General features: G+C 58.1%; 1 protein-coding gene across 1 annotated transcript in view; it reads right to left on the reverse strand.

The window, feature by feature from the left end:
- Window positions 1–13,150: 13,150 nt before the first annotated feature.
- MVK (mevalonate kinase) overlaps window positions 13,151–27,987 on the reverse strand; it is a 17,130-nt gene continuing 2,293 nt past the window's right edge. Inside the window, exons 4-11 of the mRNA XM_014448820.2 lie at window positions 25,252–25,384; window positions 23,304–23,459; window positions 21,860–21,963; window positions 21,395–21,440; window positions 17,783–17,873; window positions 17,309–17,425; window positions 14,364–14,517; window positions 13,151–13,976 (exon numbers count right to left, since the gene is read on the reverse strand). Of these exons, the coding sequence (XP_014304306.1) occupies window positions 13,825–13,976; window positions 14,364–14,517; window positions 17,309–17,425; window positions 17,783–17,873; window positions 21,395–21,440; window positions 21,860–21,963; window positions 23,304–23,459; window positions 25,252–25,384 (953 nt within the window). The 3' untranslated portion in view covers window positions 13,151–13,824. The remainder of the gene's footprint in view (window positions 13,977–14,363; window positions 14,518–17,308; window positions 17,426–17,782; window positions 17,874–21,394; window positions 21,441–21,859; window positions 21,964–23,303; window positions 23,460–25,251; window positions 25,385–27,987) is intronic.

Here is a 27,987-nt window from a genome sequence, read left to right on the forward strand (position 1 = left end):
CCTTCAGTGTGCCAGCGAGAGGGAGAACGGCACTCCTTGCTGCGGCCCGGGGCTCGGGCTCCCCAAGCGAGGGCAGGCGAGGGACGGAGGGAGCGCAGCGGGGAGGTCGCGGGGCAAGGGACCAGGAGTCCAGGGGCTGGGTCTGCAGGGTGGCTAAGAGGAAGCCCTCCCCTCACCGGGCCTGTGCACCTGCAGGTAATGTCCAGCTTCTGAGATGGACCACGTACTTAGAACAGGAAATGTCACATGAAGAGAGACACACAAGGAGAAAAGGAGGTGGGGGTCTGGGATCTTGAAGGAGCTTTATGTGCTACCACTGCCCTTTCCCTGTTTGTCAGGCCCTGCTCTCGTGCGTTTCACACAGCTGCACTTAGCCCCTCGGCCCTCCAAGGGGATCTTTAAAAACTATGTGTGTGTGCGTGTGTTTTATTGATTTCAGAGAAAGGAAGGGAGAAGGAGAGAGAGATAGGGAGAGAGATAGAGAGTTAGAAACATCGATGAGAGAGAAACATCGATCAGCTGCCTCCTGCACATCTCCCACCGGGGATGTGCCCGCAACCCAGGTACATGCCCTTGACCGGAATCGAACCTGGGACCTTTCAGTCTGCAGGCCGACGCTCTATCCACTGAGCCAAACCGGTTTCGGCGTGTGTGTGTTTTATTGATTTCAGAGAAAGGAAGGGAGAGGGAGAGAGAGATAGAAACATCGATGATGAGAGAGAATCACTGATCGGCTGCCTCCTGCACGCCCCACACTGGGGAATGAGCCTGCAACCTGGGCCTGTGCCCCGACCCGGAATTGAACTGTGTCCTCCTGGTTCATAGGTTGACGCTCAACCACTGAGCCACACCGGCTGGGTGGGGGGGCATCTTTTATGATCTCATTGAACAGAGGATGAAATTGAGGCTCTGTGAGATTTGACGACTTGTCACCGGCCAGCTGGTGGTCACACTCAAACTCAAACTCGATCTCGCTGACTCCAGAACCGCTGGGCTCAGCTACTGTGCTCAGCGGCCTGGCCCGGCAGCTCTGAGCAGGGTGGCTCTTGGGCCTCACTTCCCATCAGCACGGCCTGGACATGCTGAAGCATCTTGGCAAGGCCTGTCTGACGCTGTAACCAGGTGACCTTGCCTTTGCCCATTTGGTAACAGAGCGCCCCACCCGCAGTCGTGCTGGGCCAGGGCAGGGTGTGCAGAGGAGGCTGAGGCACGGAGCAGGGTAGGGGCCCTGAGCAAGTCCTCAGCCCCTGTGCGGCCCTGAGCCCACTCCATGCCCTCGGAGGCCCCTGTGATGTCCAGAGAGTTCCTGGGCCAGGGAGGGCTGCCAAGAAGCTGTTCCACAACGACAATGACGACGACGACGACAGCTCCCCCTGTGCGAGGCTGCCTGACGCTTTGCTGCCTGCCCTCTCCACAAACCTCATGCCGGAGGCTCGCAGCCAGGCGTGGGCCACTCTCCGGCCGTGGGGCCTTGTCCAGGCTGCCTCACCCGCCTGGGCCTCGGTCTCACGTCATTAATGTGAGGACCCTGACAGCGCCCAGATCTCCGGCATCTGATGAGGACTGAACTGGATAGTGGGTGCTCGGCCCAGACAAAGCCACGACCCACGGCAGCTGTTACCACCCATTTGACAGATGGGATCACTGAGGCTCTGCAGGGCAAAGCATGTGTCCCAAGGTGCATATTGCTGAGCTGAGGACGGCACCCAGGTGCTCTCACCCTGATGCCCTCAGCCTGGCACCCTGCCGCCTCCCTGGTGCCCACTGGGCAGGTGGGAGGCCGGAGGACCCGCGGTGGGGTCTGGGCGGCCCCATTTGGCCACCACCCTCTCCTGCCTCTATTTCTCCTCCTGCCTCCTGAGGGTGTCGAGCAGGCTGGAGCCAGGGCCTGGTGCAGCCCACGGTGGGGCCTCTGCCCTGCCGATCCCAGGCCCGCGGAGCCGTGCCCACTTCCTGCCCCCTGACTCGCCTGATGAAACTGCCAACGGAGAAAAGGAGGAGTTTTGGGTGACAATGAAACTGTCAATAAAATCTCCAACGCAAGGCGAGGCAATGACTATTTCACTTACGCTGACAGCGGAGATTCTGCTGGGGAAGGAGGTGACAGGCCTCTGCTGACATCAACACCACTTTCGGAGAAGAGCCCCGGAGAGGGGCCCCGAGACCTGCTTGCCCAGGTGCCACTCGGCCGGCTACTGCGGTTGTCAGAGGAGCGGGTCAGCCATGGAGGAGAGGCTGGACGCCCGACTCTATCCCCTCATTTGTTCACCCCACGACGCCCCTCCGAGCACGGACATAGGCCGGGCTCTGTGCTGGGGCCACAGATGCAGAACCGAACCAGGAGAACGTGTGCCCTTAGGGTGTTAGGCGTTCGGCTGTGGCCCCGCAGAAGAGATGCCGAAGTCCCAACCCCGGGTACCTCTTCGGTAAGACGAGGTCATTAGGGTGGACCCTGACCCAACGCGACTAGTGTCCTCAGAAGAGCAGGGAATGTCACGTGAAGAGACACGTGGGAGAAAGATGGCCATGTGACGACAGAGGCGGACTGGAGGGACGCAGCTGTGAACAAGGAACACCCAGGACTGCCAGCCACCACCGGAGGCTGGAAGGGGCCGGGAAGGGTCCCACCCAGAGTCCTCGAGGGAGTACGGCTCCCTGTCACCTCGATTTCAGCCTTCTAGCCCCCAGAATTGTGAGAGGACACGTTTCTGCTGTCCTGAGCCTCCTAGTGTGTGGTACTGAGGCCCAGCAGCCCGGGAACGGAGATGGTACAAGGGCTTTCATGCCAACTAGGGAGTCAGCCAAGAGCTCTACCCATGGGAGGGGACGACTGAAAAAGGGGTGCTCCCGGTCCCCTCCAGGCACCTACATAATCGTCCCTAATGCCACTGTCCCATTCCAGCCATCGCCACCTCTCGCCTCCCCGTCTGTCTGCCATGCCACAGCCAGAGGACTTTCTCACGCACAACTGTGAGCTGCCCTCATGTGCCTAACACCCACTCTGGTGCCCCAGGGCCCTCAGGATAAACCTTGTTTCATGTCAGCCCAGGCCCCGACTCACACAATAGGCGCCATCTGAATACCGAATCGTCTGTGGCTTCCCTGCACCTGCTCCAGCACTGCTCCCCGCAGTGCCTTTGCTGCCTAGAATGCCCGCGTTTACCTCCCAGCTCAGCCAAAATTCTACCCAGGCACTTCTTCCTTCAGGAAGCCTTCCCTGATTACCTTCCTACACTCCAAGCTGGGATACGCACCACCTCTTCCCTAGGTTCCCATGGAAACTCTTTACTGCCATTGTCAGTGTGCTTGTCTGACTCCGCCCCGTGAGCCCTGGAGGGCAGATTCAGGTTTCCTTCACCAGCAACCCCAGTGCAGAATTTGAACACAGGCAGTATGTTCACTTGCCATCTCCACCCGAGGCTAACTCAAGCCTTGGCCAAGAAGCTGGCCCTGAAAACAAATGCTGGCTCAGCCATCTAGGCCTGGGCCAGTCTGTGACGCTGCCCAGGGTCAGGGAAGAGAAACTGGCTTAGGGGTCAAAGGATCTGGACTGAGTCCCACTTACCAGCTGGCGGGTCTGGGGACATCACTCCATCTCTCTGAACCTCAGTATCCTCATTTGTGAAATGGGAACAGCAGAACCTACAACATGGGATCTAAATGTAGCCATTATGACTGGTTTTTATCACTATAATGATCGACTCATCTATGTATATAAAAGCTTAAGGGACCATTATGACCGAACGACCACAACGACCGGTTGACCAGTTGCTATGATGTGCACTGACCACCAGGGGGCAGATGCTCAATGCAGGAGCTGCCTGCTGGTGGTCAGTGAGCTCCCACAGCCAACCTCCTGCTGGTGTCCCAATCGGCCCCAATGGGGGGGCCGGCTGGCCAACCTCCCGTTGCCCCTCCCTCTGGCCAGCCAACCTCCTGCAGTCCCTCCTCCCGGCTGGCTGGCCCCTGATAGGCCTCGATCGCCGGCCAGGCTGAGGGACCCCACCTGTGCATGAGTTTGTGCACCCGGCCTCTAGTTGTAATAATAATGGTTATCATGTGGATTTGTTTCCAAAATCCATGTGTCCTTCAAGGCCAGCTTCCCTGACCAATTCCTCAGGATCGTGGATCATTCAAGTACCTTGTGAGGGTGCCCAAAGGTTCCACTTGTCATTTAATTCTTGTAACGCTTTACATATTAATATATCCACCTCCCAACTGGATGACACCTCCCTCACCAGTAGGGACCGTGTCATTTTCAGGGGCTCTTGAGGGACTCCCACCCAGGGCCTAATAAAATCTGAAACAACCTGCAGGGCAGAGACTGCCAGCTGGGTGTGGGTGGCAGACCAGTTTCCACCCGGCTCTGCCTCTAGCAGGCTGAGGCTGAGGGCAGCCATTTCACCTCTGAGGCTCGGTTTCCCCTTTTGCAAATGGGGGACAGAACACGCCCTACGCAGGATGTCAGGAGCAACGTACAAAAGGTGCCTGGCACACAGCAGATGCTGGATGAACGACCGTGTTTGACCTGAGCCGGGGTCCAGCCCAGCCCACCCTCCTGGCTGGGTAATGTCGGGCTCGCCCTCAGCAAGTGGCGGCTGTTCCTATTGCACTGAATCTTTAAACGCCCAGGCTGGCACTCCTCCAGGACCAGGGCCCCCAAGGCCTGGCAAATGGCCTGAGAAAGGGGTGCAGAGGGGTGCTGGCAGCATCACTCCCTCTGCCAACAGTGAGGACAGTTCCTACGCCTGGAGCTCTCCGGCCATCACTTCAAAAGACTTCAGAACCCCAGCCGGTTTGACTCAGTGGCTAGAGCGTTGACCATTGGACTGAAGGGTCCCGGGTTCGATTCCGGTCAAGGGCACATGCCTTGGTTGCAGGTTCCCCGGCCCTGGTCGGGGTGTGGGCAGAAGACAACTAATCGATGCGTCCCTCTCACACCGATTTTTTTTTCTGTGTCTCCCTCTCCCTTCCACTCTCTTTAAAATCAATGGAAAAATATCCTCGGATGAGGATTAACAACAACACAGACTTTAGAAATGCTAACGGTCTCTCAGCCCACTGGCTGCTGGGAGAGGGCGGCCTGTGAGGCCCTGCTTTCCCAGGGAGGGAGGGCAGGACTGACCTTCTTGGTCAGCCTCTGACTCAGTCCCCAACCCCACCATTCCTAACACAGCAAACCCCTGGGAGGGCTGGCGAGGCGGCCCAGGGCTGCCAGGACTCCTGAGCTGAGCAGGGTCGCCATAGTGCAGGCAAGAGGGGCCACTTCCTACTGCCTTTCTCCTTTGTTCATTCACTCATTCATTCGGGAAGCCTCAAGCTCTGGCCATGTGCCAGGCCCGGTGCCAGGCATCCTGGTGCCTGCCCTCAGGGAGCTGGCCATTCACTTCATGTCTCTCATCGCCCCGCTCCCTGCGTGCGCTCACGCGGCACCAGGAGTCCTGCACTGGGACGTCAGCCTCCTGAATGAGTCAGCCACAAAGCTGCTCGGCCGCCATTACTTCCTCGGAGACTGAGACCAGAGCCCGGCACCGAGCTGTCACCCAGTCACATGTGATGGGTGAATATGCAGCGTGAATATGCAGTGCTAAACGCCCTGCATCTGTTACCTCACTGAACCCCAGGCACCTTACAAGGTGGTTGTCTCCAGTTCCTGATGAGAACACTGAGCTCAGAGAGGTGAAGGCGCTTCCCCACGGCCACACGGCCAGAAGCGGGACTCGAACTCAGTGCTGTCTGGGCTCTGCTCCACTGCCCAGGCAGGAAGGGGGCTGGGAGGCGGGTGGGTGCAGGGGACAGCAGGGCCGCCTGGGAAGCAGGTCTCCAGGAGCAGAACTGCGGGCTCCGTAAGTAACGTGGGTCCCTGGCCCTGCCGGCGGCTCAGCAGCCTGAGCGTGTGCAACACAAACAGCTCTAATCCCCTGTCAGTTACACTGGCTATCAGAGGAGGCGAGCTTCCGAGCGGGAGGCCTAATTGAATCGAATTGAAAAGGCGGCCCGGGCAGCCTGGCCGCGGAGGCGGATGCCAGCAAGCAGGTGCTGCGGGGCAGCTGCGGCTCCCCTGCCCTGGACCAGGGCCACTCCAGCCCCCGCCACTGGGAGCCGGGCTTGGGGGGCACCCGAGCCAGGGCGCTCCGCCCCCTCGGCCTCCCCTTTATCTGCTGGCTCTGCCATTTTCTCTCCACGCTGACCCTTTTTCTGTTCTCTGTTATCTTGAATAATGTCACTGCCTCTTTAGAATCTATTCATCAGAGCAGAAAGAAGCCACTGCTGACACTGATAAAAAAAATACCATCTGTGCCTCCCGGGGAAGAGCTCTCAGCCCCACCTCTGGCGCCACCCCCGCCCCGCCGCCCGCCCGCCTGCCATTTCAAGGGGTGCCCAGGGGTAATCAGATTCCACTGGGGCGGGGTGCCCTCCCACAGGTGGTGCCCCCACTCCCGCTCACTCTCAGAGCGGGGAGACGGGCTCTGAAAGAGGTCTCAACCTGGGCGGTTTTCTGTCTGCAGAAGAGCTTCATTTGGCCATTTTTCCTTTTTCTAATGGATTTTTCTTTATGGGTTGACAGTATTTAAAAACCATGGTATTTTACCAAGGGATGGATTTTTAAATTCTCTTTCAAACTAGATAGAAAGGCTGGGCCAGAGTAGGTCTACAGGGAACAACTGGCCAGAGCTTTAAGGGGAAGGTGGCGCTGCCCCCTCGCCCAGGCCACTGTGGCCCTGCCACGCCTCCCCTCCAGCGGCCCATCACAGCCAGGAAGGTCCTGGCCTGGGGCGCCCCGACTCCACCAGCCCCTCAGCTGGTCACCAGGACGGAGCCTGAACCCCAGCTCTGCCGCAAACACGTGCGACCGCAGCCAGGTCCCTCCCTCTCGTGCCTCAGTGCCCCATCGGCAGGCGCAGGTCCTCAGGGCTCTATCAGGGGAACTCGTGGAAGGACATCCTTCTCAAATGGTGGACGGGCCTCTCCGAGGCAGAGGGCGGGATGTGAGAACCTGGGGGCAGGAGCCCTCAATGCCTGAAGGGCAAGGCCAGTGCACGCGGTCAGGCTGACGTGGGCCTGCAAGAGTGCCAGCAGGTACCCGGCTGTGGCACAGAAATCCCTGCCCCGGGAGGGTCAAGTGGGGCACGGAGCAGAGTGGCCATCTTGGCAACAGAAGGCAGGTGCCCCCAACTCCCTGCGTGGTAATCACGGGCTGGCACCAGCACTGGGGACAGTGTCAGCTCAGCTAAAGCCGCCTCGGGACCCCAAGTCCTGCCCTACCTTCCCCCTCCGGGGCCAGAGGACGTGTCAGCAAAACCAGCCTTGCCTGCAAGGAGAGGGCAGGGAGCCCAGGCATTGGGGTCAGTGCTGCTGGTTCCAATCCCAGCTCGGACCCCAAACCCACAAAACGGAGATCACTGGGAAGATGAAATGAGGGCACGAGGGCAACGCTGGCACCGTGACCAGGCCCCATTCTTTCTTTCTTTTTTAAAAATATATTTTATTGATTTTTTACAGAGAGGAAGGGAGAGGGATAGAGAGTTAGAAACATCCATGAGAGAGAAACATCGATCGGCTGCCTCCTGCACACTCCCTACTGGGAATGTGCCCGCAACTAAGGTACATGCCCTTGACCGGAATCGAACCTGGGACCCTTGAGTCTGCAGGCTGACGCTCTATCCACTGAGCCAAACTGGTCAGGGCCATTCTTTCTTGTTATTGTTGTCGATCCTCACCCACCCGAGGACGTTTTCCCACTGATTTATATAGAGAGAAAAGGAAGGGGAGAGACAGAGAGAGAGAAACCTGATGTGAAAGAGACACACCCTTGGCTGCCTCCCACACTCGGCCGGCCAGGGCCTGGGATTGAGCCTGCAGCAAGGTACTGGCCCTTGACCGGCACTGAACCCGAAACCCTTCAGTCGGCAGGTTGACGCTCTATCCACTGAGCAAACTGGCCAGGGCACCATTGTTTCTCTGGGGAAACCAAGGGGCAAGAGGCCTGCCCACAGTCACGCAGTAAGCTGCCTTTGGTGTCCTCATAGCTGGGCCGCAGGAGCCGCTATGGGACCCGAGGCCCTGCTCAGGGCCTCGCTTCTCATGTGGCCAGAGCAGGGGCGACCCTTTGGGCTTGTTTCCTTATCTGTCAAATGGGGCTCACCACGCGTCCCACAGGCTGTGTGGGTGCAGGTGGAGAGAAAGCATGGAAACGCGTCCCGAGCACAGGCCAGTGAGCCCACGAGGGAGAGTCAGTCAGTCACCCCCTCCCCAGGGCAGCGTGTTCCTGGCCTGTGGCGGCTGCACATTTAGTAGTTGCTGAAGGAGCAGTGAGCGGGCGCCGAGGAGCCGGGAGCTGCTGCAGGCCTTGGCAGTCACGGGCGACAGCAGCTCCTCTCTGGGTGGGGAGGCCCCAGGAGGCCCCAGGAGGCCGCGTGCATCCCAGCAAAGCTCCTGTGCTGGCAGCGTGCAGGGGGATACCTTGGCCTCAGCCAGTACATTATGCAAATGCCTGGAAATGGATGTTTTCCTTATCAGATTTAAACACTGTGTGAGAACAGACCCAGCTAATCTCCCAAGCATGGGGGGAGGGGGGCAGAGCATCCTGTGAAAGAGGCCCATTCAGGCTCTTCTCGTGTGTGTGTGTGTGTGTGTGTGTGTGTGTGTGTGTGTGTAATTAGGAGGCTGCCCCGTCAGCCCATGAACATGGTGAAAAGTGATGTGTTAGGGCCTCACCACCCGTCCTGGATGCTTGGAGGGAATGGAGGGATGCCCTTCTCTCTCTCCCAGGCTGTGGCCCCCCCATTCCTGCCCGTTTTCAGAAAGAAGCTGATCCCCAAGAGGGTCCCAGAGCTGGGGCCATCACTGGGCCATTTCCCTACAGTCCTGTCACATTGCAAGTATTATGGTTGGAGAAAATGAATAAGAGCCGCTTCTGGTTTGACTTACCAGTTTGAGCCGGTGCACCCAGGGCCTGGAGCCCCTGCCTGCAGCCTGCACCGTGTAGGACAGCGTCCAGCCCCACATGGCTGGAGCAGAGCCTTCCCACCCGATGGGCAAAGACAGGCCCTGCCAGGCCCTGAAGCGCGGGAGGGCGTGTCCAGCCTGCTGGCTGGGGCTCAGCCTGGGCTGCACCCCTCTCAGCTCTGTGGCCTTGGACGAACCACTGAGCTTCTCGGAGCAGCATCTCCGCTTCTCTGCAAAACGGGAGAAGCACTCAGGCCCTTGGTCTAGGACGCTGACACCCAGAAGCCGGGCATCAGGTGCGTTTGGCAGATGCAACACAGGCTGACATTAGGTACAATCTTTGCTCTTTATACTCTCACTGCAGAGTCTGATGTGGTGCTGCCCCAGACGCCACGAGGGATGGAGCATAGGGTGTCTGTCCCTAAAACTGCAAACTGCTGGATTCCAAATCCCAGCTGGCCCCCAGTTTCAAAGGGACTGCGGTTCTGTCCTACCTGCACCAGAGTTTTTACGGGCGTTAAATGTGACGCCTGGCGTGTTTAGCACCCTGCATGGCATTTTACATTTGAGGAAACTGAGGCCCAGAGGGAATTCCCTGCTCCAGGCCACGCAGTCAGCAGGTGCAGAAGCCAAGCTCTGAGATGGGCCTCTGGACTCTGAGCAGTGCTCTTTCTGTGACAGGTGGCCGCTGTGTGACCTTAGGCAGGTATCTTGCCCTCTCTGGGCCTCGGTTTCCCCAGCAGCAAATGAGACTGGGACTGTATGATCTCTGAGGGTCCTCCGACCCGATGCTTTTGGATTCTAATTATGAGCACTGGAACACCATCTGGCTCACTTTGGAGACTGCTGCGCTTGTTCGCTTCCGTTTGGAGAAGACATGGAGTGTGGGGCTTGTTCGGCCCAGCACCAGGTTTCCTCTGAAGTGGGGAGACAACGGCTAGGGCAGTTTCTGATCTTTTTATTAATTTATTTATTTTGTTTGTTTTGCTTTTTTATTTTTTTTCAGTTTGTGATCTTCAGCGTCAGTCAGTTTTCCCGTTTGTTGTGCTGGCAGAGCCACGGGGTCCAATGTGTGGGCAGCAATGAGGACGAGGGGGCATGAGGGTGAGCTGGGCGGGCGCCATGGGGATGGGTGTGACAACTTAATGATGACCACTGGGCAGGGACTGGACAGGGGACGCTGGAGTCACCAGGCATCTCCCAGGTAGCACACAACAGCGAGCGGGGCTCTGAGGTCACACAGACCTGGGTTCAAATCCCACTCTGCTGCTTACTTGCCTTGTGACCTTAGGCAAGCCCCTTCCTTTCCCTGGGGCTCAGTTTACTGATCAACAGAATGGGCATCAGAATGATACTCATCTCACTGAACTGAGAAGGTCACGGGGATAAGGCATTCAGCGCCATGGGGGGCAGTGAAGCAAGGTGCTCAGGAGCTGACAAAGCCGCAGGGAGGGTGTGACCGAACGGCCAATGCAGAAGACGGCACGTCCTGCAGGACCGGCCAGGTCTCCTGAGGAAGCCACGTAACAGAGAGAAAAGATGTGTGCTGTGCATGTGCATGTATGTGGGGCTGCTGTGCTAGCTGAAAGGGGACTTAGGGCCATAACAGCCAGATATAAGGTTCTGGACATTCTGGGGACAATTAGGGGAAATGTGACGATGGTCTGGCCATTACACATCAGAACATATAATAGGCATGTTGCTAACATCTCTGGGCCTCAGTTTCCTCACTAAGACAATGACTGGGCCTGGCACACAGCAGGGGCTAAGAGACAGCCAAGGAGCTGGTCCACGATGAGCTGGGTGCCTGGAAGGGCTGGCTGTGACCATGCCTGCTCACCTGCCGCCCGTCGCCAATCGGAACAGGCTGCCAGCGGTCCCTGGGGGACGTTCTCAGAGAGAAAAAGTCCTCACGGACAGAAAGAATATCGGCGTAACAACAGTAGCTGCTGTTTGGTATGAGTCACAATATTTGCTCCGTCTCCTGACCTGAGACCTCTGCCAGCCGGGGAAATCTCTGAGAACGGCAGGCTGTGAGGTGGGTGCTAAACCCACAACTGGCTGCAGAGGCTGGGCGCGGCTCCAGACGCTGAGCTGAGGCCCTGCTGTCCTCCAGCTGGCAGAGAGGGCACGGGGGCTACGCGCTCGCCTCTTGGGAGAGGAAGCCAGGAGGCTGGAAGCCAGTCGGCATTAGCTGTGTTTCTCGAATGTTGACCCCGAGGTTTAGCTAAACCGGCTGGTGCTGCACCAGCTCTGTGCACATCCTGACCGTCCTGGGCTCTCAGAGACATCTACCGCTTCAGCACAGGCAGTCACAACAAGGAGCAGCTCTTGAGTACTCACTACGTGCCTTTTCTCAACCAATCTTCATGAAACCTCGATATGGTGGGCATTGTTATTATTTCCAGATTCTCTATGTAGAGACGTCCACCTCCAGGGTGGACTGGCGTGCCCATGGTCACATGGCTCATGGGTGGCAGAGCTGAACGGGAACCCAAGCAGAGTGAGCCCTCAAGCACCATGACATGCAGAAATGACCCTGGGAGTCATCTAGTCCAGTGTCCTCAGCCCTGGCTGCACATTAGAATCACCGGGAAGCCAGGAGTCCCGCTGAGATTAGTTAAATCAGAATATCTGTGGTTGGGGCCAGACATTCATGGGAGTAACCGCCACGGAGGCAGACAATGGAAGGGGTGATGCTGGAAATGCAAACTGTCTACAAATGTACTTCAAAGACAGGTGGCCCATGGGCGGCCGGAGGCAGTGGTGAGGGTGAGAGGCTGTGCTGGCCAAGGCATGCAGGTGGCTGCTCTATGGGGCGAGGGTAATGAGCTGGCCTCCGCCCCAGGACTGACACCCAGTCCCGAGAGTCAGGAAGAGGGAGGGTCTTAGTGAGCAGGTAGGTTCCGAGGCCTGTGGAACCCTCCCCTAGATCCTACACCTGCTATGGGCACCTATGGGAGCCCCGGGGAGGCCCCCAGACCCTCCTTCAGGCTGGAAACACTGTCAACCAGCACCATCCCCAAGAAAGCACCTGTCAGCCCTGGCTGCTCCTTTAAACCATGTGGGAACTTTCAAAAACACCCAGGCCACGACCCACTCTAAGTGTATCAGAAGCCAGAGGAAGCAAGGAGCCCGAGTATAGAAAGCAAGAAATCGCCACAAACCTGCGTCTAGGCAGAAGCACACAGGGGCTGAGGGAGATGCTGGAGTCAGAGTCTGAGCTGGAATCCTTCCTCTGATGCTGATTAGCTGTGTGGCCGTGGGTGACTTACTCAGCCTCTCTGAGCTTCAGTGTCCTGATCTGTAAAATGGAGCTGAGACTAGCAATTATAATCCCAGGCTGGGGTAGGTAACAGTGCCCAGCACAGGATAAGGGCTCAGTATGCACATTGTTTGATGCACTGTTCTAAAGGGTAGGGCAAGGAACTCCCCAGCAGTGATGATGGGGCCATTGTTACAAGTTAAGCTGGGGCAGGCTCAGATTCCCCTCTTCAGGCCAGCTCCCATTACCCTCCGTGAAGACGCTGGGAAAGGCGCCATCTGCCCTCTAGTGGCCAAGGGTAGAAGCGCACTGAGCCATTTTAACCAAATCCTGAAACCCTTGCCCTAGCCCCCACCTTCCTGCCTTCAGTCCATCTCTCAGGCCTGGGACTCCTGGGGCTTCTGTTGGCGATGTGCTAGCTACACGGTTTCGATGGATGGTGCCATTCCAGAAAGAGCCTTGACGCAATACAAAATTCAGATCTGGCCAGGTAGGTGCCGGGCACTGGGCTCTAGGCCCGTGAGTGTTTTTCCCCATCCATACAGATAATCTCAGGAAGAAAGGAATATTCCAGGCCCTCAGCAGCTTGTTTCCAACGCTTACAGAAGTCTGTGAATTAGTGGGTGCTCACGATTCTAGGAGCGAGGAAGCTTAAACTTCCCCTTTTTGGAAACGCAGACGGGAACTGTGCTGGTGGGCAAAGAGCCTAGTGTCCTGCCCATCCCTGGATGACCAGGGCCATCTGGGAACCCCCACCCCATCCCCAAGGCACCCAACCACGGGACTAGTGCGCTTCTCCCTTTAACTCCTAAAGACTCCGCTGGAAAGTGGCTGCAGGAGGGGAGGGACGGGACGGGACGGGAAGCAGGCGCAGGTGTGGGTGGGCTGGCGACTCCCAGACCCTCATCCTTTCTTCGGACGCAGAGGGAAGCACCGTTCACTCAAGATCTTTTTATTCCCCCTTTGCCATCTTTTCTGCAAACCCTCGGGTACAGTGGAGGAAACTGGGTGTTGACCCTGCCTGGGGTCAACCCTTGGGCCACAGGACAGAAGGCAAAGACCACCACCTGGACACTCCCTAGGGGAGCCCACCATCTAGCTGGAGAGAACAGCCACGAAAAGTGCTGATGGTTTAAAAAGACTGAAGGTGTGAAGGGAGGGTCACCGGCCAGGGGTCTGGGAAGGCTTCCTGGAGGAGGCAGGCCTGGCCCTGAGACACAGGAGGAAGTGCAGAGGTGAAGGAGGGAGAAGGCACGCTGCCCCGGGAACCAGACCCCTGCACCTGAGCTTTTCGCCAGGTCAGCCAGGGAGTTTGAGGGGAAAGCAGAGGGTCTGGGGAGCCTCAGGGAGGACAAGAAAGAGCACCTCACGTCTCAGGTCTGCAGTCCCAGAGACCCGGGGACAGCCCTCTGCCCAGCCAGCTGGAGAACGCGGCTCGCAGACCATGTCTTCCGGGCAGCCCAGCCCATAGCAGGCTCCAGGCCCCAATGGTGGTTCTGTAGACACAGCCAATGGAAGAGAAGTCACCGGGGCCTGTCACAGAGGCCAACTCCAGCCCCAGAATAATCCAGGCAGGGGCTTCTTGGCAGGCTGCAACGGCGTGTTTCATCTCAGAGGCCATCCAGGGCTTGCCGGATCGGGGTGTCCAGGGAGGCGGCCGAGTGGATGGAGACGCCAGGGGCACCGATGCTGGTTTCCCAGCAGTCAAACCCACAGTCGGTCAGCGCCTGCTTCGTGGCCTCCACCTCTGGGCCCTCCAGGTCTGAGGGGAGGGAAAACGGCAGGTCAGCTCACAACCAGCTGCCCTCTTGGAGAACGTCTGCCCCATTCAAGAAAACGGTGGACTTTCGAGTCACAGAGACCTGGCCTTGTCATGTTTGCTGTGTTGGTGACTAACCACCAGGAGCCCCAGCATTCCCAATGTGAGCCCAGCCCTGTGCCAGGCTCTCTAAATGCACCCCCCGCCTTCTGCAATCTTATTAACTAGATATTAGCATCCTTAGTTGACCAATGTGGCAACAAAGGCCCAGAGAGGTTAATTAACTTGCTCAAGGCCACACAGCAGAGGTGAGACTTGCCTATAGGCTTCCTCCTCCTCCCTAGGGAAATGCCCAGGCAGAACCTTTGTGAGCCCTGCCCGCCCCGGTACCTGGCCTGAGGAGAGTGATGCCACAACCACCGCCACCAGCACCAGTGAGCTTGCTGTGCAGCCCACGGGCCGTGGTCAGCTGGCAGAGCTGGTCCAGTGAGGTGTGGCCCACACCGAGGGCATTCAGGTGGTGCTGGTTCATATCGATCAGCTCCTGGAGGCGAAGATTCAGTCTGTTCCCATTTGGCCTGCCTGAGGCCGGGGGCCCGTGCCCGCCCCGTCCATCTGATAGAACAGCGGTTTGGGACAGCAAATGGCTTTGACTACCAGCACAAGGCCCCTCTCTGCTGGTAAGAAGGACCCCTCCTTCCTGCAGGACTACCCTGGGGCTCGGATGGAGCTGGTAGTGAACACATGTCCCCGGCCTGGCCAGACACCTCTGGCCATGGTGACTGGTCAGGCACGTGGGCCAAACAGGGCCCTCTCCAGGTTTTCTCGCTCTTTCCACTGGAACTGCTTAAACTGGCTGACTTCAGAGGGAGGCCCACAGAGTGACTATGCTGAACACGGTCAGGGGTTGCACGGGAGACAGATTTCAGACGAGGCTGTTTAGCCCCTGGATCCAGCTGTGCCTGAAGCTGCCCCTCTGGTGCTCTCAGTTATGAGCCAATAAATTCCGTCTCGCGAAAGCCTGCTTGAGACGGATTCTGTCACTTATAGACATCTCAAGAAAGACGACACACAGTGGGGGAAACAGTTCATCTTTCCTTGACTATGCATAATAAAACTCCTTCTCTCCTGAGGCTCCAATGAGATGCAGGTTGAGGAAGTAACAAAACTAACAGCGATCACGCCCAGGCATCCCGTCACTGCGTTTCATTTACTCCAGGAGTGTCTGACGAGCACGCAGGGTGCCGGGCACCGTGCGGCATGCTGGGCTGTGAGAAGGAGCACCCAGCTGTGGTCCTTGCCCGGGGAGGTTAGGATGTGGGAGCTGGAGTCAGGCGGCCGGGCTGTGAGAGTCAGTGCTCTGCCACTTCAGCGTCGTGCGTCCTGGGCTGCGGCCTCTCACAGCCTCAGCCTGCCCTCTGTGACCGGATGGGAAGAGGGTGTGCCTCACGCGTGAGGATAAGATGAGGAGAGCCTTCCATACAACACCTGGCCGGAGGCTCTCAGCAAGCATCAGCAGCCATTAGAGCTGTTGTTGTTACAGTACCACCCCCCCCCCCCCCAAGGGGCCCACTGAGCCTCAGGGAGGAAAGCGCCTTGCCTAAGGTCACTGAGCTCCTCGGGCACCGAGCCGGCACCAGGAGCCAGGCCTGCCTGACACAGCTCATGTCTACCTGCCCTGCCTCGCACGTGCCTGCGCATTCCTGCTGCGCCCCCTCACGGGGTGTGGCTGGGGTCACAGCTCTGCTCCAGGGTCCTAGGAGCGCCTGTGAGCCATGGAGACTGCCCATCACCAGCCGTCTGTGCAGCCCGCCTCACCCCCCAGCACTGGGACAAAGAGGCGGACAGGTGTGAGGGCTGGTGGCCGCCGGTGTCTCAGTGGCCCGAGGGCTGGCTGTGAGGGAAGACTCATGGGGCCTCTCTGAGCCTGAGCACCAGGCGTCACGTTGTTGAGGCAGGTTCCAGGCACCTGTCACATTCTGATCCAAAATCTGTCAAGGACTGGATGACAGGTTGTGACACAGGAGAACAGCTCGCTGGTTTGAGCGCAAAGCTGTCCGGGAGCCGTGCTACACGTTTCAGCGCTGCCACAGCCAAAAATACACACGATGTCTAATCAACGTGCTGTTCCGGGCGCTCTCCAGGGCCTCGGCAGGGCTATCGCAGGCAGGGCTCTATCATTATTAATGTCCTGCTCGGGAGGGCTGCTCCCTCCTCTCTACGTGAGGGGAAGGGAGCCAGCCAGGCACAGGCTGGAATGAGGGCACAGCAGTCAGGTGTGTCCGTGTGCCTGGCCCGTAGAAGGTGCTCATTAAACGTTTGTTGGCTAAAGAAATAAATCCATTTGACCCTGGGCTCAGCCACTCACTAGCTGAAAACCTCGGAGAAAGTCGCTCCCTTCAGGCCTCCGTTTTTATGCCTCTAAATGGGGGCAACATGCCTACTCCACAGGTAGGTTGTTGTAGGGATCAAGTGAGAAATCACTTCTGAACAGACTTACAGAGTAGCAGCTCCCATTCCCTCCAGGGCTGCAGACCCCAATGCTGACAGCAGGACAGGGCGGCACCAGGCAGACGGTGGTGGCTGTGGGCAAGACTTAGGGAGCGGTGGGGACTGCGGAGAAGCGGGCACCACGGGGCCCTTCCGCACCTGTAGCTGACTGCTGCTGCACAGCCGGGTCGGCTGGGGCTGCCCGGTCCTGTGATTCTTCCAGGGAAGCCAGATGGCTTTTTACTGCCAGCCCACAGGCACCAGGCCAGATGGACCGTGTCTGACGATGAGGCCAGGCCCTCTGGCTTACTGAGCTGGTGGCTCATCAGGCATTGTCCTTGTGCATCACCCAGGAGACCTCACTGCATTCTTAAGACACTGCAGGGGGTGGGCCCGGATTCAGACCGGAGTCTAATTAAATCCAAAGCGTGTGGTCTCAACCTCTACACTGGAATTATGCAAAGGTTGGCGGGCTGGGACAATGACGATGAAAGAACAATAGCAGACTATGCCTGACCCAAGGCATGCAGGTCCTAGTTACTGAGTGAACAAGTGCAGTTAACAAAAGTAGCAGGAAGGGGCGGCCAAGGGAGATCTCTCCTGGGCCCATGGAAGACGGTCAGAAACATCCATCCAGAGAGCGTTCCGTAACCCAGCCCACACCGCACGGCTGAGCGTTTTCCATATTCTCTCACTTACTTACTCCCGCCTCATGGGAAGAGGCCTAAGATAGGGCACGGCTGCTCACATGTGCACACGCAGGATCCGGAGCTCAGTCAGATGGGGAGCCCCTGCCTTAGACAGTGGGGTGGGTGAGTGACCCGGTCCCGCAGACAGGTTCTTACCTCCAGCACCAGGTAGTGCTCTGGGGCGGGGGCCGCCGCCATCTCTCCCAGGACCCGCTCGCATGCCAGGGAAATGGCGTCCATGGAGGTCAGGAGGGGGGCCACGATCTCTGGGAACTGGAGGCAAAGGAAGCAAGGGCCAGTGAGGCCTCTGGGTGGGCCCTGGACAGCTGCCCGGCGAGCGGGGGTGTGGGGGAGAGGGGGGGTCCCATTGCCCCCTCTGAGGAAACCTCCTCTCCTCTGCCTTGCCCAGATGCCCAATAGAGGGAGGAGATTCTCGCTGCAAAGCCAGCGTGACAGAAGATCCTGCCCCGCCTCCCAGCTGGAGCAGGACGGACAGCACCTCCTTTCCTGCCAAACTCCTGCCCAAGCCCCGACTCCAGCCCACTCCCCTATTAACCAGGAGGCAGAGGGAGGACGCCAGCCCATGAGCGCCACCTGCCGGACACCCGCCCAGGGTGGAACCAGAAGCACCTTGAGCAGCCTGTTCCTGACGCTGAGCACCAAGGCCTTGGTGCTGCGAGGGACTTTGGTGTTGGTCAGGAGGATCTTCAGAGCCGGGGGCCTGCGGGCAGAGGGTCCTGTGAGCCCAGGATGGAGGAGCTGGGTCAGGGCAGGGGCAACCTGGGGCTCCACCCGCCCCACACAGAGGGGAGGCGGAGGCCCAGGGAGTGACATCAGGTCAGGGGAAGCACTGGCTCCAACCACAGCTGCACCTTCGCTTCAGCCCTGGACAGGCCATCCCTCACTCACTCACTCACTCGGCTCTGGGCACCTTATGCGCTAGGCAGAGCACGGCACATCGGGGAGTCAGAAGTTCAGCTCCCCAGGGACGAGCACAAGAAGGGGCCGAGGTTCTGCCAAGCGCGCACTCCGGGAGCGGGAGTGCAGGGTGCTGGGGGTCAGGAAGGAGAGCAACAGGTCCCAGGTGGATTGCTCTGCTCAGCGGGGATGCAGGGAGGGAAGAGGCCGATGCAGCTGGTGGGTCCACACAGGAACCCGGGGGAGGGCAGGCTTGTGGGGAGTTGGGTTCCCAGCGTGTGAGCCCACTCTTGCCCGGCTCCAACACCAGATGTGCTGGGAGGGAGGCAGGGAGGCCCAGGAAGCCGGCTCTCCAGCGTGGCCCTTTGTCGTCACCTGCCCTCCGAGCTTGGTACCCCTCCTAAAGCCACACCGTCCTGTGGTTGGCCGTCTTCGGGGCTCAGCCCTCGTTTCTTGTCATCCCAACCCGCCTTTCGGAGCGCTGCTGGGGGACAGAGGGGGTAGGATTCGGACGGCTCTGGCTCAGACAGCTGGCGAGGGCAGACCCCTCGGTGCCTTTACTCTCTTCTTTTCACAGCTCCGGGCTGTAAAACCCAGCAGGGCTGGGAGAGGCTGCCAGAACCTGCTTGGTCTCACCGCCCATAAGCCCATGAAATTAATATCGATTCTCAGCCTTGGAGGCCGGCTTTTTTTTTTTTTTTAACTTGACAAAAGATGAACATTCTATTTGGCTTTTCTCTTCCCTTTAAAGACAAGCCGTTCCTCAAAAGGGCAGCGTTCTGGGAGGCCGCATCTTGATCCACTGGCAAACAATGCATTTCTTTATGGAGAAGCACCATGCGTGGTTTGAGGCGAAAGGGCTCCTCTGTAAGCCACCGGCGGGATTAACGCGGTCTGGCCTCTCTGCTTCTCAGAGCAGCGCCATCTGCTCACCACGCGCCCTGCAGCCAGCAGAGGAGGTCGGTTTGCTGTGTTCCCATCCATCGGGCGGGGGGCGTTTGGGTACCCCTCTTCATCTCTTAGAGAAGTCCTCTAGAAATGGGCCTCTTGCCAGCCCTACAAAACTCAGGGCTCCTATGAATTCCTGTGACGACCACCCGGGGCTACGCCCTGTAAGTGCTTGTGTGCACTTGGCCTGGCTACCTCCCCAGCCTCATCTCATCTCTGCCCTCCCTGGTTGCCACCCTGAGCCACCCTGGCCTCCCAGCTGCTGCTCAATACGCCAGGCTCCCTCCTTCCTGCCTCAGGGCCTTTGCACTTGCGTTTCCTCTGCCAGGGACCGGCCTCCGTCCTCGACAGCTTCATGACTCACTCCTGTATTTTATTCAGGCATCTGCTCAGATATCCTTTTATCAGAAGCCTCCACCAATAAGCTCATTGATCACCTCCTCCAACGAGCTCCCTCCACCTTGAGCCCCTGCCCTGCTGCTCCCCAAAGGCACCTGGGACTGCGCAACCTGCTCTTAAAGAGCAAGGTGCTTGAGGGCCGTCTCCTCTCGCAAAACGTGAGTCTCATGAAGGCAGGGCCTTCTGTGCCCTGCCAAGGCCCAGCGCCAGCTCCCAACAGTTGCTCAGTAACTTGTGGAGCAAATAAGTAAATTTGGTCAGCAAAGAGCTAAGAGCTTTATAGACGCTGCTCCTGATCTGTGCTCGGGAGCCACTGTATGAACAGGAGAGGAAGGCCTCCGGAGACGACGCAGCCAAGGGCACCTGGCTAGCAAGTGCAGAGCTGGGCCCACACCCGGGCCCCCAGACCCGAGCCTCTATTCCCCACACCACCAACGGCCGCAGAGCAGCCTCGGGCCTCTCCCGCCTCCTCCTGCGTTAGAAACACCTGGCCCTCACCTCCCGATCCCCCCCAGGAGACTGCACAGGCCGTCTTCACTGGCTTGCTCTCCCAGGGGCAACCTGGGGCCTAGTTCAGGGCTTAGGATGTAACTGGCTCTCAGGAAACACGGGTGAATGAAATGGCACTGCCTCCATGCAGGACCCCCGCACCTGCAGCCTGACCTACGAGACCCTTCAGTGTCACCCAGGCACACTGAGAAACCTCTGGATGCTTTGTCCCAAGATCACAGCTGTGACGGCCTCCTCCCATAGACCGGGAGGTGAGCCCCGAGGGTGGGCCCAGGCCCAGACATCCCAGAATCCTCCGACTGCTCTTGCTCTCGCTGCACACGGATTAGTAGGCCCGGCAGAGCCAGCCCCGCCTGGGCCCTGCGGTTGCACTGCCATGATTCCACGGCAGCCATAGGAAGCTGTCCGACGCTCCTCAACACCCTGCTTCCTCCTCCGTGTACAGCACAGGTCGTCACCAGGGGTCTGCTCTCCAGGGCACATGTGGCAACATCAGGAAATCCGGCCCGCACAGCTCGGCTCCACTATGACCTGGCCAGCCACCAGGCCCAGAGTGGGAGGCTAAGAAACCCGACGACAGGCCTCAGGGAGGCAGGTGTGGCTCCCGGAAGCCGCCACGGCTGGGACAGGAAGATCCCAGAGGTGCAGGAGATCAGCCCATGTCACTCCAGGCCACTGAGACACGAATGAAGTGGCCCAGCTGGCGAGGGCAGGGTCTGGGACCTGCTGCCCATTCACAAAGAAGTCAGCCCTGGGTAAAGAGGCTGCGAGCCAGCCCTGGCAACCTCACAGCCGTGAACAGGCCGCTGAGGCAGCAAAGCATCCTGGGCCACACATCGCCACCCGACTTGATCTGACTTGATGGAGGGCACCGGCTCCTGCCCACCCCACACTGCATTCCCTGCTCCTGCCATTTCCACTGAGTGCAAACAGAGCAGAGGAAGGTGAAATGTAAACACATTTGTCCTTCCAGTTACTCCAGAGGGACGGACGGCGTAAAGAAACACACAAAACAGGCCGAGAGCTGCTGAATGCCGCCTCTGTTCAGAGCGTCTCGCAAGCTCGCCTCTTGCTCCCGGCCTGGCTCTGCCTTCATCACAGCAACTCTCACGTGGTCTCGTGAGACCCAGAACGTGCCCCAGATTCACCTTGCTATCCCTAGCTCCCAGTCAGCGTCCCGAGGAACACAGAAGGTATCAATCCTTGTTGGCCGAGTGAATGAGTAACTACCTGAGCAGCCCGTTCTGGCAGGTGGATGCACAGCCATGCACGGCCTCCCCTTTAACCTCTGGGCGATTTAAGATCGGAGGTGGAGGAGGAAAGAGCGGGGCTTTCTCATGGAGGAGAGATGGTCTGCAAGGGCCACACGGTGGACGGGAAAGCCCAGGGCCACCTGCCCCGCATGTTACATAAAGACACAGCTCCCGTGGGACGGCCCTGCCGAGGGCGCTGCGCCACCGGACGTACCTCTTTAGGGGTGAGATCTTTCCTTGCTGGTATCGGAGCGCGCCTCCTGAAGAGAAAAACCGGAGGGTCAGAAACCCGAACTACTCTTGGGAGAAACGTTAGATTCGGCCAGGCCATGGGCTCCCGGCCGCTCCCTTCCCCCGGGGCTGCCAGCTCCTCTCTGACAGCCGAGATGAGTAATGGAGGGGCCCAGCTATGGTTCTGCAGCTTTAACTTCGGACACCCCTGGGGACTGCACTGGAGCTGTCGCTTCCCAGGCCCCAGCCCCAGCCCCTGCGATCTGCATTCTGAAGGTGTGAGGCTGAGATTTCTCCCGTTCCCTTCAAAACAGGAAAGTGCTACTTTTCTCAGAACCAAATGATTCTATTCATCCCAAACCAACAGGCCCCAGGCACCTACAAGTGTCATAGGAATCTTAAATATGATAAAAATAAAGCAAGCAGGCCCGAGCGAGGCAGCACCTACCCCAGGTGCTGACGGCGTTGTCCACTCCGGAGGGGTTCCCGTGAATCACCCTCTCCCCCTGGAAGGCCCACTTGTTAATCACTTCCAAGTCCTCCGCTGTCCACCTGAAGGCACAAAGCTCACCTTTACCGCAGTGCTGGGTGGGGCCAGGGGTCCCCAGGGCAGGAGAGGCAGGGGCCACGGGCTGGGCTGGGTGAAGGCCAAAGGCAAAGGCGTTTGGGCCCTCGAACTCAGAAGAGAAACATGCTCAGAGCCTCCCTGCCCTCCCTCCCCTTCCCTCCGAAACCCTCCTGCCTGGCACGGGAGAGAGCCCGGCTTTGGGTTCTCACAGTCCTACTTTGCCTCCTGCCAGCTGAGTGACTCTGGGCCCATTACCTAACCTTGCTCATCTGTAGCACGGTCACTCCCCTCCTCAAAGGCTAGCTGCAGTGTACTGAGTGCTGGCAGGGCGCCTGGCAAGGTGTTCACCAGCCATGACGGCAGCTGTGACTGTAACAGACCTTTACAAAAGCACCTGCTCCTGAACCACACTGCCTGGAAGAAGAGGGGGCAGAGGGAGGACTTTCCCAGCAGTGGGCACGGAGGGAACATGCTCTGGGTGCAAACGCAGCTGTGCCCATCCTGGCAGCAGCACTGTCTGCCAGCCTGCTCTTCTGCTGCTGCCCTGAGAGACGGACGAGCCAGCTGGGTTCCACGTGGCTGCGACCCCAGGCCCTCCAGTGGGAGGGCTCCCTCAAGTCCCATCGGTCCCGGGACAAGCCTCGACCAGAGGCTGCCAAGCTGCCTTCTTGGGTCTGATCCCCAGCTCCCGGGCGAGGCCAGGGCTCACTGCACCACCTCTGTGCTGAGGTGGCTTCTCCAGGCGTATTGCCCAGTCACAGTGGCTCCCCGCAGCGTGCTGACAAGCCTCACTGATGCTCAGTGACAGAGAGGACGCCTCACGGGGACACGGTCCAGGACCTGATAGCGGGCACACGTCCTGTGCTTGCTTCTTGGCACGTTGTAATTTTGTTCATAACCGTGTCACGACCTGGCAACACCAGCCTCGCCATTGCAGAGGACACTCAGGTGTCAAGGGGCGCAGCGGCCTGGCCATGGGCCCACAGCGGGCTGATGGCAGAGGGGGCCCAAAGCCTCATCTACCCTGCTGCCCTCCGCAACTGGGTTCAGGTTCTTCCTGGGCACATGAACCCCAAAGAGGAAGTTGGGGGTGAGAGGTAGGGTTGGGGACTTAAAGTGTTCAGTGCAGGGGTGAAGGGCTCCAGCCCTGGGTTCAAATCCCACGCGGCCACCACTAGCTGTTTGGCCGCACTGCCCGTTTCTTCTGTAAAATGGCACGTGATACCCTCACAGGGGGGTGGGGGGGTGGGTTCTTGGCAAGAGAACCCATGCTCGGGTCATGGCCCACAGGAAGGACAGCGAGCAGGGCGAGGACCATGAGTACCTGCTGGCGGCCTCCCCACCCTTCAGCGGGTTTGGGATCTCCTCGCACAAGGTCAGGAGGGCAGCTGCCAGACACACGGAGTAGGCGGCACTGGAGCCCAAGCCGGCCCCGGTGGGCAGCTCCGACCACACCACGACGTCCAGGCTGGGCAGGGCGCTGAAACACACACCGCAGGGCGGTACAGACTCGTTCAAACTGCCAGGATGTCCCGCCAGAGCTCTTCCATCAGGAGCCACCAACCATCCCGCTCAAGGCCTGCCTGCTCCCCACGCGAGCGAGGCTCCCTCATGGCCCCGCTCGTAGCACAGGCTGGTCCCCTGCCCAGGATGGCTTCAGCTCTGCACCTCTTCCTCCCCTGGGAGCTCCTGCCCGTCCTGCAAGACGCTTCTCAGGTCTCCTTCCCCCGAAGCTTCCCCTGGACACGCAGAGGTCACACTCAACCTGCCCTTTCAAACTGCACACGGCCGCCCCGCCCACCCACCCAGACCAGAAGGTGGGGGCATGCCCCTCCCCCTCTGAAAGGGGACAAGCCCCCTCCCAGCTGAAAATCCTGCATCAACCTGCAAGCGCTGAGGCACTTAAAGTGGAAGCGCCCTCAGCTGGCGCCTGGCACCCAGGGCCCACGTACGCTGCGTCTGCTGCTCCAGTGAAGGGCCGCCCCCCGAGGCTTTCCCTTCAGGTTCTGGGCCCAAACATCAGAGTGATGACTACGTGGTTTGTTTGGGGAACAACTGATAACTGTGTGCCCGACACCATTTCATCTACAGCTGGCCCCTGAACAGTGAGGTCAGGGGCACCTAAGTCTGCCCTCCGTCCCCGCGAATGTGAAAGCCGAGGCCGCTGTCTATCTATTGGAAAAAGACCCATATACAGGTGGACCACATATGGATGGACCCACGCAGTTCAAACCCAGGTTGTTCGAGGGTCAACTGTACAACATTTCTAATCCTCCAGTCGTTTTCTGAAGAAAACAATAATGGTAATTAGTATTTAATGGCTAACACTTACCAAGCAACATGCCAGGCTCTAGATCAAACCCTTTAGATAAATGAACTCATTCAACCTCTTAACAACCCTATGAGGTAGGTACTATCACTGCCCCATTTTACAGATGAAAAAATGGAGGCTCAGACAGGTAAGAACTTCCAGCAAGCCACTCGGTACTGTGCTGGGGTTTGAACCGACGCAGCCTAACTCTCAATCCATGCTCTCTCACGGGACACCCCTCACAGGACTGCCACCTCCAGGAGGGGGCTGGCCCAAGGGCACAAGTGGGTACAGGCTTCCCTCTGCTAACCAGGCGCTGCCCTGGAGCCCGGAGGCTGTGGAACAAGGTGCCCCATGGACACGGCTCAGGAGAAGCCACCAGGTGTGTCCAAGAATAGAATCTGGCTTGGCCTCTACTGGATTGAGGGCAGAGCAGGCAGTGCAGGGTTAAGTCAGTGTGGCCCTGGCTGGTCTGGCTCAGCGGTTAGCGTGTCGGCCCACAGACCAAGGGGTCACAGGTTCAATTTCCGGCCAAGGGCACGTACCTCAGTTGCGGGAGGCAATCAACTGGGGTGCTGATGTTCTCTCTCTCTCCCTCCCTCCCCCCTCCCTCTTTCTAAAAGATCAATGGAAAAAGTATCTTCGGGTGAGGATTAAAAAAAAAAAAGGTCAGCGTTAGGATTCAAGTGACCTGAGTTAATGCCCGGCTCTACCACTTACCAGCTGCGTGGCCTTAAGTGACCGCACCTCTGAGTCAGTTTCTCTCCCGGAGGGTTGCTGTGAATGGCAAAAGCGGACCACATAGAGTGCCTAGCACGGTGCTGGCACATGGTGGGGCAGCTGCCAGCTGCCATCAGAAACCGGCAGGGAGCCTGTGCATTGTCCAGCAGCCCAAACCAGAGGAGCCCTCCCCCACTTCGGGGGGAAGCGGACCAGGCCTCCTTCCCCGCCAGGCACACACCTCCGCTTCCGGCAGATGGACAGGTACAGGTAAAGGAAGGCCAGCACGGCCAGACGCTCGCGGTCGGCAGAGTCCTCAGGGAAGCCCGCCACCTCCTTCAGCTTCTCCACTTGCTCTGTGATGTCACCTTGGTCTGTCACACAGCAAACAAGGACACGCGGATGGGTGAGACTCAGACGCTCTTACAGACAACAGGACACAAAGAGCTGCTGGTCACCGCGACCGGGACATGGTGCACACGGCTCACGGCCGAGCACCGCAGCTGCGTCTGCCGGGGGCCTCCGGGCTTCGCAGGCAGGAGGCTGGGTTTGGGTCCTGACTGGGAGACTCACTGGTTCCTGGCCTTGAGCCTGCGCCTTAACCCTCTGAACTTGGGCCCCTCCTTGGTAAATGGGGGTAACAACAGTACCTCCTCACAAGTGTGTCATGAAATAAAGTAAAATAAGGCACATAACTCCTTCGCACAGCTTCTGGCACACAGGAAGCGCTCAATTAATAGTTTAAAACATACACATGCACATGAAAAGTGAGTGCTAGCGCAAGCACCAGAGGCCTGGGTTTGACCGCCACTGTACGAAACCAGCACCAGAGGCTGTGTTACATTGCTCCCCATTATTCCCCTCTCCCAGAGCATCATCAGGAGAACAGGACACTCAATAAAACCCGTGAACGCGAAATACAGAGACCTGCCTGGGCAGGAGGGAAAGGCCAGGAGGCAGTTTCTCTTCCAGTGCGAGAGGCCGGGCACGCTCATCGCGGAGGCGGAGGAGCAGAGCAAGTCCGACAAGCTCGCCTTTGCACACCGCTCGCTGGGACTTGAAATGAGCCGGGTGTGCCGGTTAGGAAGCGTCAGGGTGGGGCATGTAAGTGCTATGTGTTGACTGGATTAATGATATTAGAGGCAGCCAGGCCAGTGACAGTGGTCCTGAGAGCCCAGGCATGTCAGAGCTCTGTGAGGGAGACGGACTGGTTCGTTAAGAGCCCGGGTTTTGATTTTGGGAAGACCCAAGTCTGAATCCTTTCCGTGTCTCTGAGCTCCATGACCTGAGCCACTTGGCCCCTGAACCTCAATGTTCTCATCCATAAAATGGGGATGAATAACACCACCTACTTCCAGGGAAGGCCGGGACTCCAGGAGCACAGCATACGTAGTTCTGTGCCTGGCACCCATAAAGGCCCAGTAACCGTTCCCTGTGGTTATTACTAGTGTTAGGAGGGAACCAAAGAACACGGAGAGAAAATAATGGTGGATCCTGCAACCGAATAGAAAACACTAGTGTCCAAAAGGCTCAGATTCCCTGTCTCCTTGGGGGAAAATGAAACAAGCCCTCGTGTCTGCACTGCACTCTGCGTCACAGCCCTAGGCCCAACTCTGACACTTAAGTGCCTAATTATGATTAATTACCTAATTAATATTAATTGCTGGATCCTCACAGCCACCTCCCAGGTAACAGAACTCAGCTCAGAGTGTTAAGTGACCCGCCCAGGCTCACACAGGGAGTGAGAAGTGGTCTGAGACGTGTCCCATCCCACCGGCTGCTTCCATCCCTGCCGATGGCACCTAGAAGCGGCAGCCAGTTCTCAGGGGGCGGGTCCAGCTGGCTGGGCGGCCCTGTGCACCATGAAAAGCAAGGTCCGGTGCTCGGGACCGCTGGTTTCTGAGGCAAGATCCAAAGCAGTGCTCCTCACTGAGGTGTCCCTGCGATCACCCCGCGGAGCCCTTTTTCAAATACACATGCCGGGTCCCCTACCTACCACCACACCTGCCACTACGAGTCTCAGCAGAAGGGTAGGACCAGGAATCCATCAGAGCTGCTACAAACAACAAACCTCCCCAGGGAATCTCAAGGCAGGACTGAGGTTGAAAATAATTACTGGAAAATGGGGATTTTCCACTCTTTCTCCGTCTCCCTCCAGAATCTGAGAGGGGCTGAGTGCTTGCTGCGGACTGATTCCGTGGGCACAGGAGCAGCTTGGGAGAAAGCCCGGGGGAGTCTCCTTTGCCCACCCTGGCCGAGAACCACTGTTCCCGACAACAAGGCGTCAGTCCAGAGAGGAGACAGACCAGGACGCACGCTCTCGCTCTGACCCAGGGAAGCGGTGGCTCCGCAGATGAAGGCGCCTAGCTGCGCGGGGTGGACCCGGCATTCCCACAGCTCGCAAATTAGCACGGGCCTCTATTTACCGGAAGACAGTCCCGATATACGGAAGAAAAAAGGAGTCATGTGGCCTGTCCAGTTTTAGTTAAAAAACAAGATATCTCCCTATCTCAATCAGTCTATCAACAGAAAATAACCCAGAGGGATTAACACCAAGATGCTTAAGAGTTGTCATGAGGGATGGTGATAATAGCTGATTTCTTTTTACTTGTAATCTTCCAGTATTGACTGTATGTATAATAAGCATAAGTTACTTTTATTTTAAGAGATTTTTCATTATGTAAAATGCCAATACATTCTCCTTGTTAAAATGACATTAAAACAACATTTGTCCACTCCTGGACCTTCGGACCCTCCAGTGGTAACTACTCACCATTGTCCGTTGGGTGGATATCTTCCCAGCCTTTTCCTAAGCATTTGCATACACACCGATTCTTAATCTGTGTCATTCCTAATCACACTGCACCTGCCCTTGTGTAACTTGTTTTCCACTCAATAGTAGGTCATGATTATCTGTCCACACAGCCCACACAGATCTGTCTAGTGCATCATTTTATGCTTTTGATTTTAAAAATTA

The sequence above is a fragment of the Myotis lucifugus genome, unplaced genomic scaffold, assembly GCF_000147115.1.
Source record: "Myotis lucifugus unplaced genomic scaffold, Myoluc2.0 scaffold_931, whole genome shotgun sequence".
NCBI classification, from domain to species: Eukaryota; Metazoa; Chordata; class Mammalia; order Chiroptera; family Vespertilionidae; genus Myotis; species Myotis lucifugus.